Here is a 17086-nt window from a genome sequence, read left to right on the forward strand (position 1 = left end):
CCATTTATTACGTTACGTAAACAGCATAAGCGGCGATGCAACGGACATGTTTTGGAAAGCCAAGCGCTGAGAGCTATAAGACTTAATTTCTTGATTCAAGAATAATTAAGCCTATACAAAAGACATTATGGGTTGTGACTTAAATCGATTAATTGCGTCAACGATTAATCAAAATGATGAGTTGTTCTTTAGCTATAGGATTACCTTTAGAATTCTGTTTGAGGTCGTTTTAGAGATGTTCTAACGATAAAGACGACAAAGATGGAAAAAAAAGAAAGATTATGTCTTATAGAATAAAATGCAGCTAGTCATGGTATCAAACGATAAATACGATTCTAAATGATTCAAAGCAACACACGACACCTTTTTCTTGTGTCTGCACACATGTCATTAAAATGACATATTGCATCGGGCTACGGGGGGTAACTGTACTCTTTTAACCCATTAACCCCTTTTGGTGTTTTAAACATTATGTTATAATTTAGCTATTGAAAAATAGCAGATCTACAAGCTCATAGCGCGCCACCGAGTGGCGCGCTACGAGCTTGTAGGTCTGCTATTTTTGAAAAATCGTGAAAATATTTATTTCAGAAAACTGGAGGATTTAGAAGATTCTTTTTAAATTTCGAGGTCAGGCCTAAATGGGTTAATACTGTAAGACAACAGAGAGGTCTCAACTCCTCCTCAGCTGAAATGTTTAAGTGGAAAAACACAACCGTGATTCGCTGCCAAGAACACCAACAGCAATTAGATGCCCATCGATTCCATTACGACCATTTGATGAATTGTTGCACCCCTAACGCGTGCGCGCACACACGCGCGCACACGCACACACACACACGCACACACAGTTTAAAAGGCACCTCAAACTTCTGTCGTAGTTCCTCGTTGCCTCCTTCCTCTCCCTCAGGCTGGACGGGAACGTTGAAATACTCTCCCTCCTCCTGAGATAGCAGCTTAAACCTACACGCGCACACACACACACACACACGCACCATACACACACACACACACACACGCATGCACGCACGCACGCACGCACGCACGCACGCACGCACGCATGCATACGCACACAGGGTTTCAAGTATATAAACAGTAGCAACAACAATGATTTTCAACATGGGCGGGGCCATATAGGCCGTTTGTAGGTCTGCTATTTTTGAACATTTGTGAAAATGCGGCACAAATCTTTGAATATATATATTCTTTCAGAAGACTTTTTTTTTAAAATTTCGACGTCAGACCTAAATGGGTTAATGGATATATCATTGTAATTTTACCGTATGGACTACCACGGAATTCTCCTTTAAGAGCCTGCCTGGGAAACTGAAGGTGACAGGTTTGATTCCCAGGGTGTCCCTGAGCAATACAAGTCGTAACCCCTAAATGCACCCTATGAATGAAGCCAGTCCTTACCATCCATCACTGCCTAGTTTCAGTGATAACTAATATTAGCCCTATAGGGCTGATATGAAGCCAGGGATAACTAACATTAGCCCTATAGAGCGTCGCAGTCCCGCCCCCTTTCATGACGACACCAGGCCCAGGAAATAGTTGCCAATGCATTTTCCCCATAGACATTTCAAAACGTATTTATTTAAAGACCTTTTAAGCGTCGTACAAAGCCAACTATTGTCGTGACAAATCATGACAACAAACACAATATTTTGGACCAAACAAATAATTACATGGAAGAAAAACAACAAAGAAAGTGTTGTAACCTTCTTTCTAATTATTTGTTCAGCCCGAAAAAAATTGTGTTGTGTTGTCATGATTTGTCACGACAAGAGTTGGCTTTGTCCGCGGCGTAAACGTCTTTAAATAAATACTTTCTGAAAAGTCTATGAGGAAAATGAACGGGGATTTCTTTTTCCGGGTCTCTCGAGGGGGCGGGACTGCGACGCTCTATAGGGCTGATATGAAGCCAGTCCTTACCATCCATCTATCCCTAGTTTCAGTGATAACTAATATTAGCCCTACAGGGCTGATATGAAGCCAGTCTTTACCATCCATCTATGCCTTGTTTCAGTGATAACTAATATTAGCCCTATAGGGCTGATATGAAGCCACTCCTTACCATCCATCTATCCCTATAGTTTCAGTGATAACCAATATTAGCCCTATAGGGCTGATATGAAGCCAGTCCTTACCATCCATCTATCCCTAGTTTCTGGAGCTCCGAGATGCCGAAGGACAGCGAGCCCATGAAGTCGTTCCTGCTGGTCAGATCCCAGTCCCAGATCTCGACCGACAACCTCCGGTCCTTATCCGACTCCTTCAGGTTACTGAGGACACATTTTAATACTAGTCATTAAGATGTCGATGTTACTGAGGACACATTTTAATACTAGTCATTCAGATGTCGATGTTACTGAGGACACATTTTAATACTAGTCATTCAGATGTCGATGTTACTGAGGACACATTTTAATACTAGTCATTCAGATGTCGATGTTACTGAGGACACATTTTAATACTAGTCATTCAGATGTCGATGTTACTGAGGACACATTTTAATACTAGTCATTCAGATGTCGATGTTACTGAGGACACATTTTAATACTAGTCATTAAGATGTCGATGTTACTGAGGAGACATTGTAATACTAGTCATTAAGATGTCGATGTTACTGTGGAAACATTGTAATACTAGTCATTCAGATGTCGATGTTACTGAGGAGACATTGTAATACTAGTCATTCAGATGTCGATGTTACTGAGGACACATTTTAATACTAGTCATTCAGATGTCGATGTTACTGAGGACACATTTTAATACTAGTCATTCAGATGTCGATGTTACTGAGGACACATTTTAATACTAGTCATTAAGATGTCGATGTTACTGAGGACACATTTTAATACTAGTCATTCAGATGTCGATGTTACTGAGGACACATTTTAATACTAGTCATTCAGATGTCGATGTTACTGAGGACACATTTTAATACTAGTCATTAAGATGTCGATGTTACTGAGGAGACATTGTAATACTAGTCATTAAGATGTCGATGTTACTGTGGACACATTGTAATACTAGTCATTCAGATGTCGATGTTACTGAGGAGACATTGTAATACTAGTCATTCAGATGTCGATGTTACTGAGGACACATTTTAATACTAGTCATTCAGATGTCGATGTTACTGAGGACACATTTTAATACTAGTCATTCAGATGTCGATGTTACTGAGGACACATTTTAATACTAGTCATTAAGATGTCGATGTTACTGAGGACACATTTTAATACTAGTCATTCAGATGTCGATGTTACTGAGGACACATTTTAATACTAGTCATTCAGATGTCGATGTTACTGAGGACACATTTTAATACTAGTCATTAAGATGTCGATGTTACTGAGGACACATTTTAATACTAGTCATTAAGATGTCGATGTTAATGTGGACACATTTTAATACTAGTCATTCAGATGTTGATATTCACTTTGTATTCGTCTTCAGGGGCCCATATCACACCTTAGAAAGCACGGGTGTCATATGTTGACAGCGGAAACTGCCGATACCCCCCTCCCTCCCTCCCTAACTAAGTATTGGACAGTATTAAGCTACTAATATAGACTGAAGTAATTCAAGCGGGTCATGTTTGCATGTTTGGAATTGTTGAAATTGTTTGAAATCAACAATATATCAGTATTCCGATATTAACCTGCGGGCCGCATTTAGTGAAGGTGAGGGCTGATGACAGTCGATTGATAAATGAAGGGGGGTGGTCTTACAAGGTGAAGCTCTCGTTCCACGTGGGGTTGAGGCAACACTTGATGGTCTTGGTTTTCTGCTTGCTCTCGCTCTTGGGGTCCGGGATGAGCTTGAGCTTGACGTAGGGGTCCGACAGGCCGTTGGGGTCCATGGGCACCAGATTCTTAGCTTCCCTGACTGGAGGGGAGACAGAGAGACATGGGGACCAGGTTCTTAGTTTCTCTGACTGGAGGGGAGACAGATACAGAGAGACATGGGGACCAGGTTCTTAGCTTCCCTGACTGGAGGGGAGACAGAGAGACATGGGGACCAGGTTCTTAGCTTCTCTGACTGGAGGAGAGACAGAGACAGAGAGACATGGGGAACAGGTTCTTAGCTTCTCTGACTGGAGGAGAGACAGAGACAGAGAGACATGGGGACCAGGTTCTTAGCTTCTCTGACTGGAGGAGAGACAGAGACAGAGAGACATGGGGAACAGGTTCTTAGCTTCTCTGACTGGAGGGAAACAGAGACATGGGGACCAGGTTCTTAGCTTCTCTGACTGGAGGGGAGACAGAGACATGGGGACCAGGTTCTTAGCTTCTCTGACTGGAGGGGAGACAGAGACATGGGGACCAGGTTCTTAGCTTCTCTGACTGGAGGGGAGACAGAGAGACATGGGGACCAGGTTATTAGCTTCTCTGACTGGAGGGGAGACAGAGACAGAGACATGGGTACGAGGTTCTTAGCTTCTCTGACTGGAGGGGAGACAGAGAGACATGGGGACGAGGTTCTTAGCTTCTCTGACTAGAGGAGAGACAGAGACAGAGAGACATGGGGACCAGGTTCTTAGCTTCTCTAACTGGAGGAGAGACAGACACATGGGGACCAGGTTCTTAGCTTCCCTGACTGGAGGAGAGACAGAGACAGAGACACATGGGGACCAGGTTATTAGCTTCCCTGACTGGAGGGGAGATAGAGACAGAGACATGGGGACCAGGTTCTTAGCTTCCCTGACTGGAGGGGAGACAGGCAGGCAGGCAGGCAGGCAGGCAGGCAGACAGGCAGACAGACAGACAGACAGACAGACAGACAGACAGACAGACAGACAGACAGACAGACAGACAGACAGACAGACAGACAGACAGAGATAAATTGCTGCCATTTTGTCCCAGAGGTTTTGTGCTCTTCCCTCTCAGTTGCAACGCAACACGGCTCTGTTGTTTATACAGCATTAATTGAACACACATGGCTGTGATTTGATTTGTTCCACTGTTTGCTTCGTCAATGTAAACGTGTGTTTTTTGTCATGCATGCCTATGAAGCTCCTTTGAATTGAAGTGAGAGACAGAGAGACAGATGCAAGTAGTGATTTCAGCCCGGATTTGTGCCAAATGGTCACGCCCCTGCAGCTTGACAAGTTATATGAGTGACAACTCTGTGCAATTGTTATCTGCCACAGTGCAGTAACTAACCCAAATAATTGAATCCATTCAGAACCTGAGAACTGATTCAACAAAATGTCTTCTAGATTACGACGTGTTTTCTGAAAAACCTAACCTAAAAAAAAAATGATATACTTTTTGAAACGTCTATGGGAAATATATGAATGGGATGGTTCTCTTCCTGGCCGCGCGTTGTTCTGAAAGGGGGCGGGACTGCGAGAGTCAGAGGGTTAAACTGGACCACCGTTTTCTGTCCTAATTCTGAGTAAAATCCCTTAACAGCACAGTTTAGCTTCTGTTCCACAATCAATCTATTACGCACGCACGCGCACACACACACACACACACACACACACACACACACACACACACACACACACACACACACACACACACACACACACACACACACACACACACACACACACACACACACACACACACACACACACACACACACACACACACACACACACACACACACACACACACACAGAGAGAGCTATAGGGAAAGAAAGAAAGAGAGAGAGAGAACAAAAACACACACCCATGGACATTCGTCCATGTTCTCAATTTGGGTCAATCGTTGGACCATTGATCAGATAATGGCCTTCTTCCTGTTTCACTGTCACCTCCCCTTTAATACCATACCCAGAGAGAGAGAGAGAGAGAGAGAGAGAGAGAGAGAGAGAGACACAGACAGACAGACAGACAGACAGACAGACAGAGGCGTGTCTTACTCTTGACGGTCAGGGTGTCTGAGTGGATGTTGGCGGTGATGGATATGCGTCCTCTCCTCTCGGTGTGGTCTGTACCGCACAGACTGGGGACGTTGGCCACGCACCGCTTATGAATATTCATCATACAATCTATGGGGAGAGATATGAAACCATCAATATTCATCATACAGTCTATGGAGAGAGACACAAACCATCAATATTCATCATGCAATCTATGGAGAGAGACACAAACCATCAATATTCATCATGCAATCTATGGAGAGAGACACAAACCATCAATATTCATCATGCAATCTATGGAGAGAGACACAAACCATCAATATTCATCATACAATCTATGGAGAGATAGAGACACAATCCATGAATATTCATCACACAATCTATGGAGAGATAGAGACACAATCCATGAATATTCATCATACAATCTATGGAGAGATAGAGACACAATCCATGAATATTCATCACACAATCTATGGAGAGAGACACAAACCATCAATATTCATCATACAATCTATGGGGAGAGATATGAAACCATGAATATTCACCATACTATCTATAGGGAAAGATATGAAACCATGAATATTCATAATTATATCTATGGGGAGAGATATGAAACCATGAATATTCATAATTCTATCTATGGGGAGAGATATGAAACCATGAATATTCATAATTCTATCTATGGGGAGAGATATGAAACCATGAATATTCATAATTCTATCTATGGGGAGAGATATGAAAAAAATGAATATTCATAATTCTATCTATGGGGAGAGATATGAAACCATGAATATTCATCATACTATCTATAGGGAGAGATATGAAACCATGAATATTGATCATAGTCTACACAGAGTCATCACCAAGCTTATAGAGCACCGAAGTCTGACGTCAATATCGGTAGAGGCCGCAAATCCACAGGTTTGTGTACTTTTTATTTGCATTGTAATCCCCATAGGGGGGATTTTAGATTGCCTCATATGAGAACTGTGTTTGAAAAATAAACATGTCATCCCCGCCGCTTCACTCATATGGATATGAAGAATCAACTGACTGAGAGAAAACAATATTGTTACTGCTACTGAATTAGTTACATTTTCGCTAGAAGCAGACTGTATCATGTATGAGTGACTGACGGTCTTAAACGATACAGAGACACCTCCCTAACAATAACGCAGAGACAGCTTGTTTATTTTTGGAATAAACAAACTCTTGTCGTGACAAATCATGACAATAAACAGTGTTTTGGGCCAAACAAAGAAAATAAAAAAACGGCAGGTTACAACACTTTTTGTTGTTTTTCTTCTTTGTAATTATTTGTTTGGTCCAAAATATTGTGTTTGTTGTCATGATTTGTCACGACTCGAGTTGGCTTCGTACGACGCTTAAAAGGTCTTTAAATAAATACTTTATGAAATGTCTATGGGGAAAATGCATTTCCTGGGCCTGGCGTCGTCATGAAAGGGGGCGTTGACTGCGACGCTCTATAGAGAGACTGTGTACCAATTTGCATGATGTTTGCATAAAATCTACAGGTGTACTGTCCAAAAAATGTGTTTTGCAAAAAAGCAGCCTCCTGGTTGGCGCTATAACAGGCCAATGTGAAAGATTTGGGGCAGAGGTTTAGCTCTCTGGCATCCAGGGAGTGTGTGTGTGTGTGTGTGTGTGTGTGTGTGTGTGTGTGTGTGTGTGTGTGTGTGTGTGTGTGTGTGTGTGTGTGTGTGTGCGCGCGCGCACACATGTGGCGCACATCAAGCCAACGGCACAGTGTTATTTTTGGCAGCAATTTTTTATTTTAGTTTTAGTCATATTCTTTTCAATAGTTTTTCCTTTAGTTTTAGTCACATTTTAGTCACCAGGAATGTCTTAGTGTTAGTCTAGTTTTAGTCGACTAAAGATCATAAGATTTTAGTCGACTAAAGATCATAAGATTTTAGTCGACTAAAGATCATAAGATTTTAGTCGACTAAAGATCATAAGATTTTAGTCGACTAAATCTACGGCTGAGTTAGTCGACTAAAATGTATTTTGGCGGGCCTCGATGCCGTCGTAATGACGGTACACTGACGGTAATGACGGTACACTTGCTGAAAATAGCCGATCTACAAGCTCACAACGCATACGTATAGATCTGCTATTTTCAGCATGCAAACCAAGTGTAAAATGACTTATACTGGATCTCTTGTCCACTAGTCCCTTCCTAACATTTTAGTCTAGTTTTTATCTCTTGACGAAACTGTCAATACATTTTAGTCTTAGCTTTAGTCATCATACAGCTTAGTTGTCAGTTAGTTTCCATTTCGTTTTCGTCAGTGGAAAAAGGTAGTCGACGGACATTTTTCGTCTTAGTCGACGAAGACAACACTGCGCTTAAGATTACTGGACACTTAATCGTTTACCCGCCAGGAACATAGGAATATTAACACGTAGAATCTTGTAGCCTGCCACAAACGGAAAAGCCGTTTTAACAGCGATGTATTCATTAATGCATGTTTTAATACGATCGTATCGAAATCTACCGTCCGTTAGCTTTGTTATGCTTCTGACACAATGGGCGCGGCCATTTTGAAAATGCGCGCGCATCCACTAACATTGCCGGCTCTGTTTTCAGACGGCTTTATCTCACAGAAGCGACATTGCAGAGGACGCTTTGTCCCAGACAAGCGTTTTCAACGGCCTGTAGCAGGCGCTGTGATACTCGCGGTCCACTTTTTCCACCACCGACCGAGAGAACGAGCACCAGCTTCGTCAACACACACGGAATGGTTTCATAGTAAAATGCGATACGGATATTTGGCTCTTCAAAGTAAGTGTCACGCGTGATTAAACCATGGCAATACGCAATCGAGGGATTAATTAATGGCGGCAGGCTAAGAGTTAAGATTAGCCAAAAATGGGTATGTCTACACCTCCCATCACCCCCCCCCCCAGGTCATTTTTGAGCAGGCCAAGAAAATGGTGTCTGACCCCTCCCATGCACTATGGGCTAATAGGTAGGAGGTACGAGGTCCATGCGTGCAAATATAATAGGTACAAGCATTCCTCTGTCCCTCTGTCAATCACACTCCTTATGCATTGCATTGTGTATGCTGCAGTGCAGGTCCTTGGGGTCCAAGACAAATTTCTCCTTCGGGAGACAAAATTAAAAACATACACGGAAGGACGGACGGACGGACGGAGTGCAAAACATACTCTCCCCATGCCTTCGGCCTGGTGGAGACTATTAATTAGTATCATCGGTAACACCTGGTGAAGGACGTATAGGGAAGTGGCCCGGAAGCAGGAAGAGTTATTTTTTGCGCATATAGAGGCCACTCTGCTACACATAGAGCCCATGGCAAGTCATTTCAGATCAATACAATATAAGTAGGACAATGAGCCTATATGTGTTGTTTAGTCCGGAGTTGTCATTTTTGGGCGGGAACCCCTTTTGGTGTTTTAAGCATTACGTTATGCTTTAGCTATTGAAAAATAGCAGCTCTACAAGCTCATAGCGCGGCACCGAGTGCCGCGCTACGAGCTTGTAGGTCTGCTATTTTAGAAAAATCGTGAAAATGTGGCGCAAATCTTTGAATATTATATTCTTTCAGAGCGAACATTTTTAACTCAAATCTTTGCTTCTGGGGGGGTTCCTGGAATAACATATTTTCAGACGGGGGGGGGGGGGGTCGGTGGCCAATTACATATCATTTTTGGGGTCCTTGACATGAAATATTGAGCACCACTGATACAGAAACATGAGGTATTTCAGAAAACTGTCAGGATTTACAAGACTTTTTTTTTTATTTCGACGTCAGGCCTAAATGGGTTAACCACCGTAACCTCTTTCATAGCCAGTCTGGAGGTATGTATTACAATCTCACACACACACACACACACACACACACACACACACACACACACACACACACACACACACACACACACACACACACACACACACACACACACACACACACACACACACACACACACACACACACACACACACACACACACACACACACACACACACACACACACACACACACACACACACACACACACACACGTTGTGAGGTTGAACTGGATTACATGTTGTTCACTGCATGTCATGACTCTGTCTGACCACTAGATGTCAGGCTGCTACAGTGTATATACCATCATCATCATTCGACCTCGGTCGAGATCATGGATTCCACAATGCCACGCCAGACTTCCCGGTCCTTCATTGCCACCCCCAGTTCTTGCTTACTGATGCATGATGTGTCCCTACTAGCGATGACATCAGGGAACGACAGTTTTCTACCTCTGGTCTGCTTTGAGGCAGGACTCCAGAGAAGAAGAAGGGAAGATATAACCTCATTGTCAGCTCTTCTGTAGCAGTGGCCGGCAAACTGTGTTCTTCTGGATCGGACCAGTGAAGAAACACGGGGAAGGTTGCCGTATATTAGATCAGTCGATGGGTGGCTCTTCCAAGACAGATTTTGCGCTCTCGTTAGAAGGCGGGTGTAAGTGCCATCCAACCGTTTCTCTAGTTTCTTTGAAAGTGTCCATGTCTCTGAGCCATAGAGTATAGAATCGGCTCAACGGTCGTCCTAAATATGTTTTACTTTTAACATCTTATTAAGCTGGGATGACCAGATCTTATGCATGTCGTTGCAGGCTGACCAGGCCATGCCCTTCAGTCAGAAGCCACACACACACACACACACACACACACACACACACACACACACACACACACACACACACACACACACACACACACACACACACACACACACACACACACACACACACACACACACACACACACACACACACACACACACACACACACACACACACACACACACACACACACACACACACACACACACACACACACACACACACGGCTCCATTTTCATCACCGCTAAACCCCTTATCCCTAAACTTCTTTGCCTTTTGAAAAACATTTTTGAATAGTTCAACTAGCCAATCTACATTGACACGCAGGTAGACTGGCCATTTTAACTATTCAAAAATGTTTTGCAAAATAGTTTAAAAAAAAAGGCAAAGAAGTTTAGGGATAAGGGGTTTAGCGGTGACGAAGATGGAGCACTATCTCTTTAGGTCCTCCTCAGGGAGACCGTTTGCATAGCCGACTGTAAATAAAAAATAAAAAAGAGCAGCTTTAGCAGTAATGAATCCTCTGGGATTCACTACAAATCCCATAATTCACTATACAAATGCCATAAGTCCACGCAGAGCAGTCCTGCATACATGGCCCCCTCTGGGAATCACTACAAATCCCATGAGCCTCTAGTCTAATGGGTCAATGCCAAGCCCCCCAAGTGAGGCTTCTCCAGCGTTGAAGCACTCGGCCCTATAGAGCGTCGCAGTCCCGCCTCCTACCCTGGACCAGGAAATGAAACCCAATGCATTATTCTCATAGACATTTCTTAAAGTATTTATTTAAAGACGGTTACGCCGCGGACAAAGCCAACTCGAGTCGTGACAACTCATGACAACACAAACAATATTTTGGACCAAACAAATAATTAGAAAGAAGAAAAAAACGGCAGGTTACAACACCTTTTTTGTTGTTTTTCTTCTTTGTAATTATTTGTTTGATCCAAAATATGACTTAAGCCATGACGACTAAAACTAAGACTAAATATACTGACATTTTCGTCAACAAATACAAACTAGACTAAAATGTTAGGAAGGGACATGGTAGCTCACAACTCATGTGACTAAAACTAAATTAAAACTATTCAAGAGACTAATGACTTAAAACTAAAATCAAAATTTGCTGCCAAAAACAACACTGTCTTGGAATGACGCGGCTTTTCCCCGTTGTGGGAAGTTTGACTCTGTGTTGGCATATATGGTATTGCCTTGGGGGGTGGGGGGGGGATAATTTACTATTCTGTTCCTATAGGCCTATCTCACAGGCATTCCCCGCCCCCTTTCCACGCCCCCTTTCCAGACCTAGTGGTGTTGACGTGACGTCACTCCATGAAATGAAATGAAATGAAATGAAATCTATATTTACCCAGGGTATCTGGGCTAAGCTCAAGAACTTGTTTCCAGCCAGGCCCTGCTCATAGAACACATTTCATGGTAGTGGTTCAATGCCTTGTTCAAGGGCACTTCAGCGGTGGTAATTTTAACGTGTCGGACGGCTGATTCGAACTAGGAACCTTCCGGTATCAAGACCGCGCCGCTATCCGTTCGGCCACCGCTGCCACAAACATAAACATTACATGTTAAAAGACCTTTCAGAAGCCATATAAACAACGCTTTTTCTGAAGGTAAACTTTATTCTATTTGTTTTAGCTGTCTTACCATCTTGTTTTCTTCATAATAATATTGGTCTTTTACATTTTAACATTTGGAAACGGCCTTAAATGGTGCACTGAAAGCAGGTAGGGATGTAGCTCTGGTCCATAGCCTTACTCATGGACCAGAGCTACATCCCTACCTGCTTTCTCTTATGGCTTCTGAATGTATAGGTATTTTAACATGTAATGTCTATGGAGTGACGTCACGTCAACACCATTAGCTCAGAAAAGGGGGCGGGGAAGGGCTGTGATACAGGCCTATTGGGGTGGAACTCGGGACAGGGCAGAGTCGGATCTATAGCGAACTTCGCAACGTTCGACGCGGCAACTTGCGCGCTCCAGCGTGCACAGTATATATAGTGTCTCTCGTGGCTCCAGACGTTCGCTATACCCGAGCTGGTTTGCCAGAGTTGGTTTTCAGGCTGTATCAGAATGTGAAAATACCCCCCCGCCCTACTACTAGTAGTGGCGCGGTTACGGGTTAACCCATTTTGGCCTGACGTCGAAATTAAAAAGAACGTTCGCTCTGAAAGAATATATATTCAAAGATTTGTGCCGCATTTTTACGATTTTTCAAAAATAGCAGACCTACAAGCTCGTAGCGCGCCACTCGGTGGCGCGCTATGAGCTTGTAGATCTGCTATTTTTCAATAGCTAAAGTATAACATAATGCTTAGTTAAAACACCAAAAAAGGTTCCCCGTCCAGAATGGGTTGTAACCTGGGGTCCACCTATGCTTTCTATGGCATCTAGACGCAGCTGCGCCACATGAGGCTAATTAATTAGAGCGACAGAGAGAGAGAGGAGTGTGTGTGTGTACGGGTGTGCGTCAATTTAACAAAGGTGCAGACGATCAGAAATCAGCAGAGAGTGCCCGACGTTTGCGCTGCTCTATGCCCAATTGAAGTGGAGTCGGTCCCAGACTTTTTTTTCTCTCCCTGGAAATAAAAACGTCTGGGTTTCCGAGGCTATGGGGTTAAGAGTCTTGCTCAGGGACACACATTGACACGAATCACTACAAATCCCATGAGCCTCTAGTCTAATGGGTCAATGCAGAGCATGCAGTCCTGCATGGCCCCCCTCTGGGAATCACTACAAATCCCATGAGCCTCTAGTCTAATGGGTCAGTGCAGAGCAGTGCTGCATGGCCCCCCTCTGGGAATCACTACAAATCCCATGAGCCTCTAGTCTAATGGGTCAATGCAGATCATTCAGTCCTGCATGGCCCCCCTCTGGGAATCACTACAAATCCCATGAGCCTCTAGTCTAATGGGTCAGTGCAGAGCAGTCCTGCATGGCCCCCCTCTGGGAATCACTACAAATCCCATGAGCCTCTAGTCGTCTAATGGGTCAATGCAGAGCATGCAGTCCTGCATGGCCCCCCTCTGGGAATCACTACAAATCCCATGAGCCTCTAGTCTAATGGGTCAGTGCAGATCATTCAGTCCTGCATGGCCCCCCTCTGGGAATCACTACAAATCCCATGAGCCTCTAGTCGTCTAATGGGTCAATGCAGAGCATGCAGTCCTGCATGCGAGTTTTTTATTCCTATGATGGGAGGGAATTTGGAGCACTGTGATTGGTTGTCAGTGGAGTAGGAAGAGCTGGGCTGTGTTTTGGACCGCACACAAGTGTTTATGCCTACTAGTACTCTATGACTAGTACTAACCCTATCTCTAACTCTAACCTAAACATAACCGCAAGCAGGGGAGCAACGCACCCCTCACCAACCTTAATCCAAAAACTATTATAAAATCCGCGGTAGTAAAAGAGTGGTAAAACGAGCGCTCCTAAACCTGAGCTATCCTAGGAATAAAAAACTAGCGTCCTGCATGGCCCCCCTCTGGGAATCACTACAAATCCCATGAGCCTCTAGTCTAATGGGTCAATGCAGAGCATGCATAGTCCTGCATGGCCCCCCTCTGGGAATCACTACAAATCCCATGATTCACTACAAATCCCACAAGTCCCTGCTGAAGTAGGCCAACACAGAGCAGTTAAAACACAGTACCCTGCCGATGTCTTCCCATTCTGATCGTTTTGCTTAAGGTCGAAAATTACCCCAGGACGTTAACTGGAACTGAAAGCCATCTATGTTAAATCTCTCTCTCTATGTTTTGTTTTAATCACCAGAAACATACATTTTTGTAAGTGTGATCAGCGACACACTTTCACGATTTTTAAAAAATAGCAGATCTACAAGCTCATAGCGCGCCACTCGGTGGCGCGCTATGAGCTTGTAGATCTGCTATTTTTCAATAGCATAATGCTTAGTTAAAACACCAAAAGGGGTTCCCGCCCAAAATGGGTTAAGTTATCGGCCGTGAAGTCCCGCACACTGTCTTCACTTATAGCAGCAGTTTATTGTGACCAAGGGTCACATTTACTATGAAATCTTACATTTTGGTCCGTCACTCAAAATCCCCATACATGGGGAAAGCCCCCATATATGGTGCCCATGTCTCGTGACACCATGTGGACATCGTCAGGGATGGAGATCCCTTGATGTCATAGTAAATGTGACCTGCTGTCGCAATAGGCCTATCTCACAGCATTTCCCCGCCCCCTTTTGTTGATAGTGGTGTTATTTTGTCTGCGGTCCATAGACTTCCATGTTAAAAGAGGTATTTTCACAAGCCACAAACTACCGTTTTGTAAAGGTAAGGTTTATTCTACTTATTTGAGTTGTTATACCATTGTGTTTTCTTCATATTATTATCGGTCTTTGACATTTTAACATTAGGAAATGTACTTAAATTCTCCAGAGAAAAAAAGTGGTAATGCCTAATGTTAAATGACACCACTATCTACCGGAAGTGGGCGTGGAAAGGGGGCTGTGAGATAGGCCTATTGACCATTTGCAGACCATCTTGCCATCAGAGTTTGGAAGCACTCATTTTCAGTAAAAGCACCATCTTGCTGCCTCCTGCGTTATGTGCAAATTCAATACAGGTGGTACACACAACGCTTAGAAAAAGAATCACCTGCGAGGACACAAAGTATAGCTCATGACATGTCTACGGTGGATTTTTATGAAACAAACACTTTGAAGATATAGAAAGAGAATAATTCAAGCTTTTCGTACAGCTGCAATGTTGGTGAGTTTGACGTCATTTAATACAATCAGATAGGACTTTTCTGTTTGGATGAATGGGCTGCCTATGGGAAGTTGCACCTTTGTTAGCACCTTGCCATTAACTTATAATATGGTAAGATGGCCGCGGTCTGCATATGGTCCATAAGATACAGTAGCAGCAGTGGTTCAGTAGTGGTTCAGAGCATAGATAGATATATATAAGAAAGCTAGATGGCTCACCGGCGCTCTGGCCAATGGAGAGTGATGTTGCTACGTGGCGGCCAACTTACCTCGGGGCAGCATAACATTGTGTCTATGGGGCATGTACTTTTTAAATAACCATAACTTGCTCAATTTTCAACCGATTTTCCAAACGGTTTGGTTTGTTATAAACGTCAGAGACGTCCGCATGCTTATATGCTTTTATACGACGTTCATATAAAAAAACAAAATTAAGCAGACAAGCGTCCGTAATCATTAGCCACGTTGACAACGTTTGTAATAAACCAACCCGTTTGTAAATCCGTCAAGATTTGAGCGAGTTATATGACTGTTTTTGTTTGAGCTCCCGTTTAACATAATGTACTGTAGTCCCGAAGCAAGATGGCCGCCGGGTGAACTACGTCAGAGACTTCGCCTTGAGCCATCTGGCCTCCCGCATTTCTTTCTCAGGCACGTTCCCCTCCGCCTGCCGCAGCATCTATTGGAGCAGGTTAATTCCAGTTCCACTGCACGGCAGCTGAACTCCCAAGTGGGGAAAGAAATGCGGGAGGGAGGCCCTTCATGGCGTTGTCCATCATGTCCAGCAGCTCAGAGCGTCGTGAAACGTTTCCAAGCGTGTGGCTGAGCCGCGCAGACGGGAGCTCGAAGTGGAACGAGCCGCTTACAGGTGGCCGTGTCACCGGGGACTGCAGGAGGTCTATTGTGACCTTAACCCATTTTGGGCGGGAACCCCTTTTGGTGTACTGTTGTAATGTAATGTTGTACTTTAGCTGTTGAAAAATAGCAGCAAGTTGTACAACTTGTAGGTCTGCTATTTTTTTTAAATCGTGAAAATGTGACGCAAATCTTTGAATATATATTTTTAACTCTTTGCCTCTGGGGGGGTCGGTCCCTGGAACAACATATTTTCAGATGGGGGTCGGCGGCATATTACATATATTTTTGGGGCTCCTTGACATGAAAATGTTTGAGAACCACTGACACAGAAACATAGGGTTTTTCAGAAAACTGTCCTCAGGTCTAAATGGGTTTATCAGGTATCTCCAAAAAGGGACAAAAGGACTCTTCTCTAAAAAAAGAATCCGAGATAAAAAAAATAAGCATTTGAATTTATCTTGTCCTTCCCAATACGAGTTCCGCTATTCCTTCATGATGTGCTGAATAAAATCCTTTGTATGCATAGCAGCCATTCAGGATCATGTGACAAGTGTTTCAGTGAGCTGATTGGTTGGGGGAAGTCGGTAGTCTGGCTTTGACTGTGAATGTGTCCTTAATGAATGACACACGCACGAAGGCACACACACACGCACTCATAAGCACGCACACACACACACACAGTGTTGTGCTCCACTATACTCACGGTCACATTTCATGCCCTGGTGGAGCAGCCCATACAGCAGAGAGCCACAGTGGTCGCAGAATGTTGGACTGGAGTACGTATGGACCTTGAACCGGTGTTTACTGCGAGGGTCCTGGAGAGGAGAGGAGAGGTTACATAGGGTTTAATACATGCAGAGAGAGGGGAGAGGAGAGGTTACATAGGGTTTAATACATGTAGAGAGAGAGGAGAGGAGAGGAGAGGAGAGGAGAGGA

The 17086-nt window shown here is 43.7% G+C and overlaps 1 protein-coding gene across 1 annotated transcript in view; it reads right to left on the reverse strand.

Annotated features, from left to right (window-relative positions):
- The window catches only part of LOC306922249 (protein kinase C beta type-like), a 183505-nt gene that overhangs the window by 20715 nt on the left and 145704 nt on the right, over positions 1–17086 (reverse strand). Inside the window, 5 exon segments of the mRNA XM_079499683.1 lie at positions 864–963; positions 2151–2285; positions 3741–3897; positions 5885–6013; positions 16854–16965. Coding sequence (XP_079355809.1) covers positions 864–963; positions 2151–2285; positions 3741–3897; positions 5885–6013; positions 16854–16965 — 633 coding nt within the window.

The sequence above is a fragment of the Electrona antarctica genome (genome assembly GCF_951216825.1).
Source record: "Electrona antarctica genome assembly, chromosome: 4".
Lineage (NCBI taxonomy): Eukaryota > Metazoa > Chordata > Actinopteri > Myctophiformes > Myctophidae > Electrona > Electrona antarctica.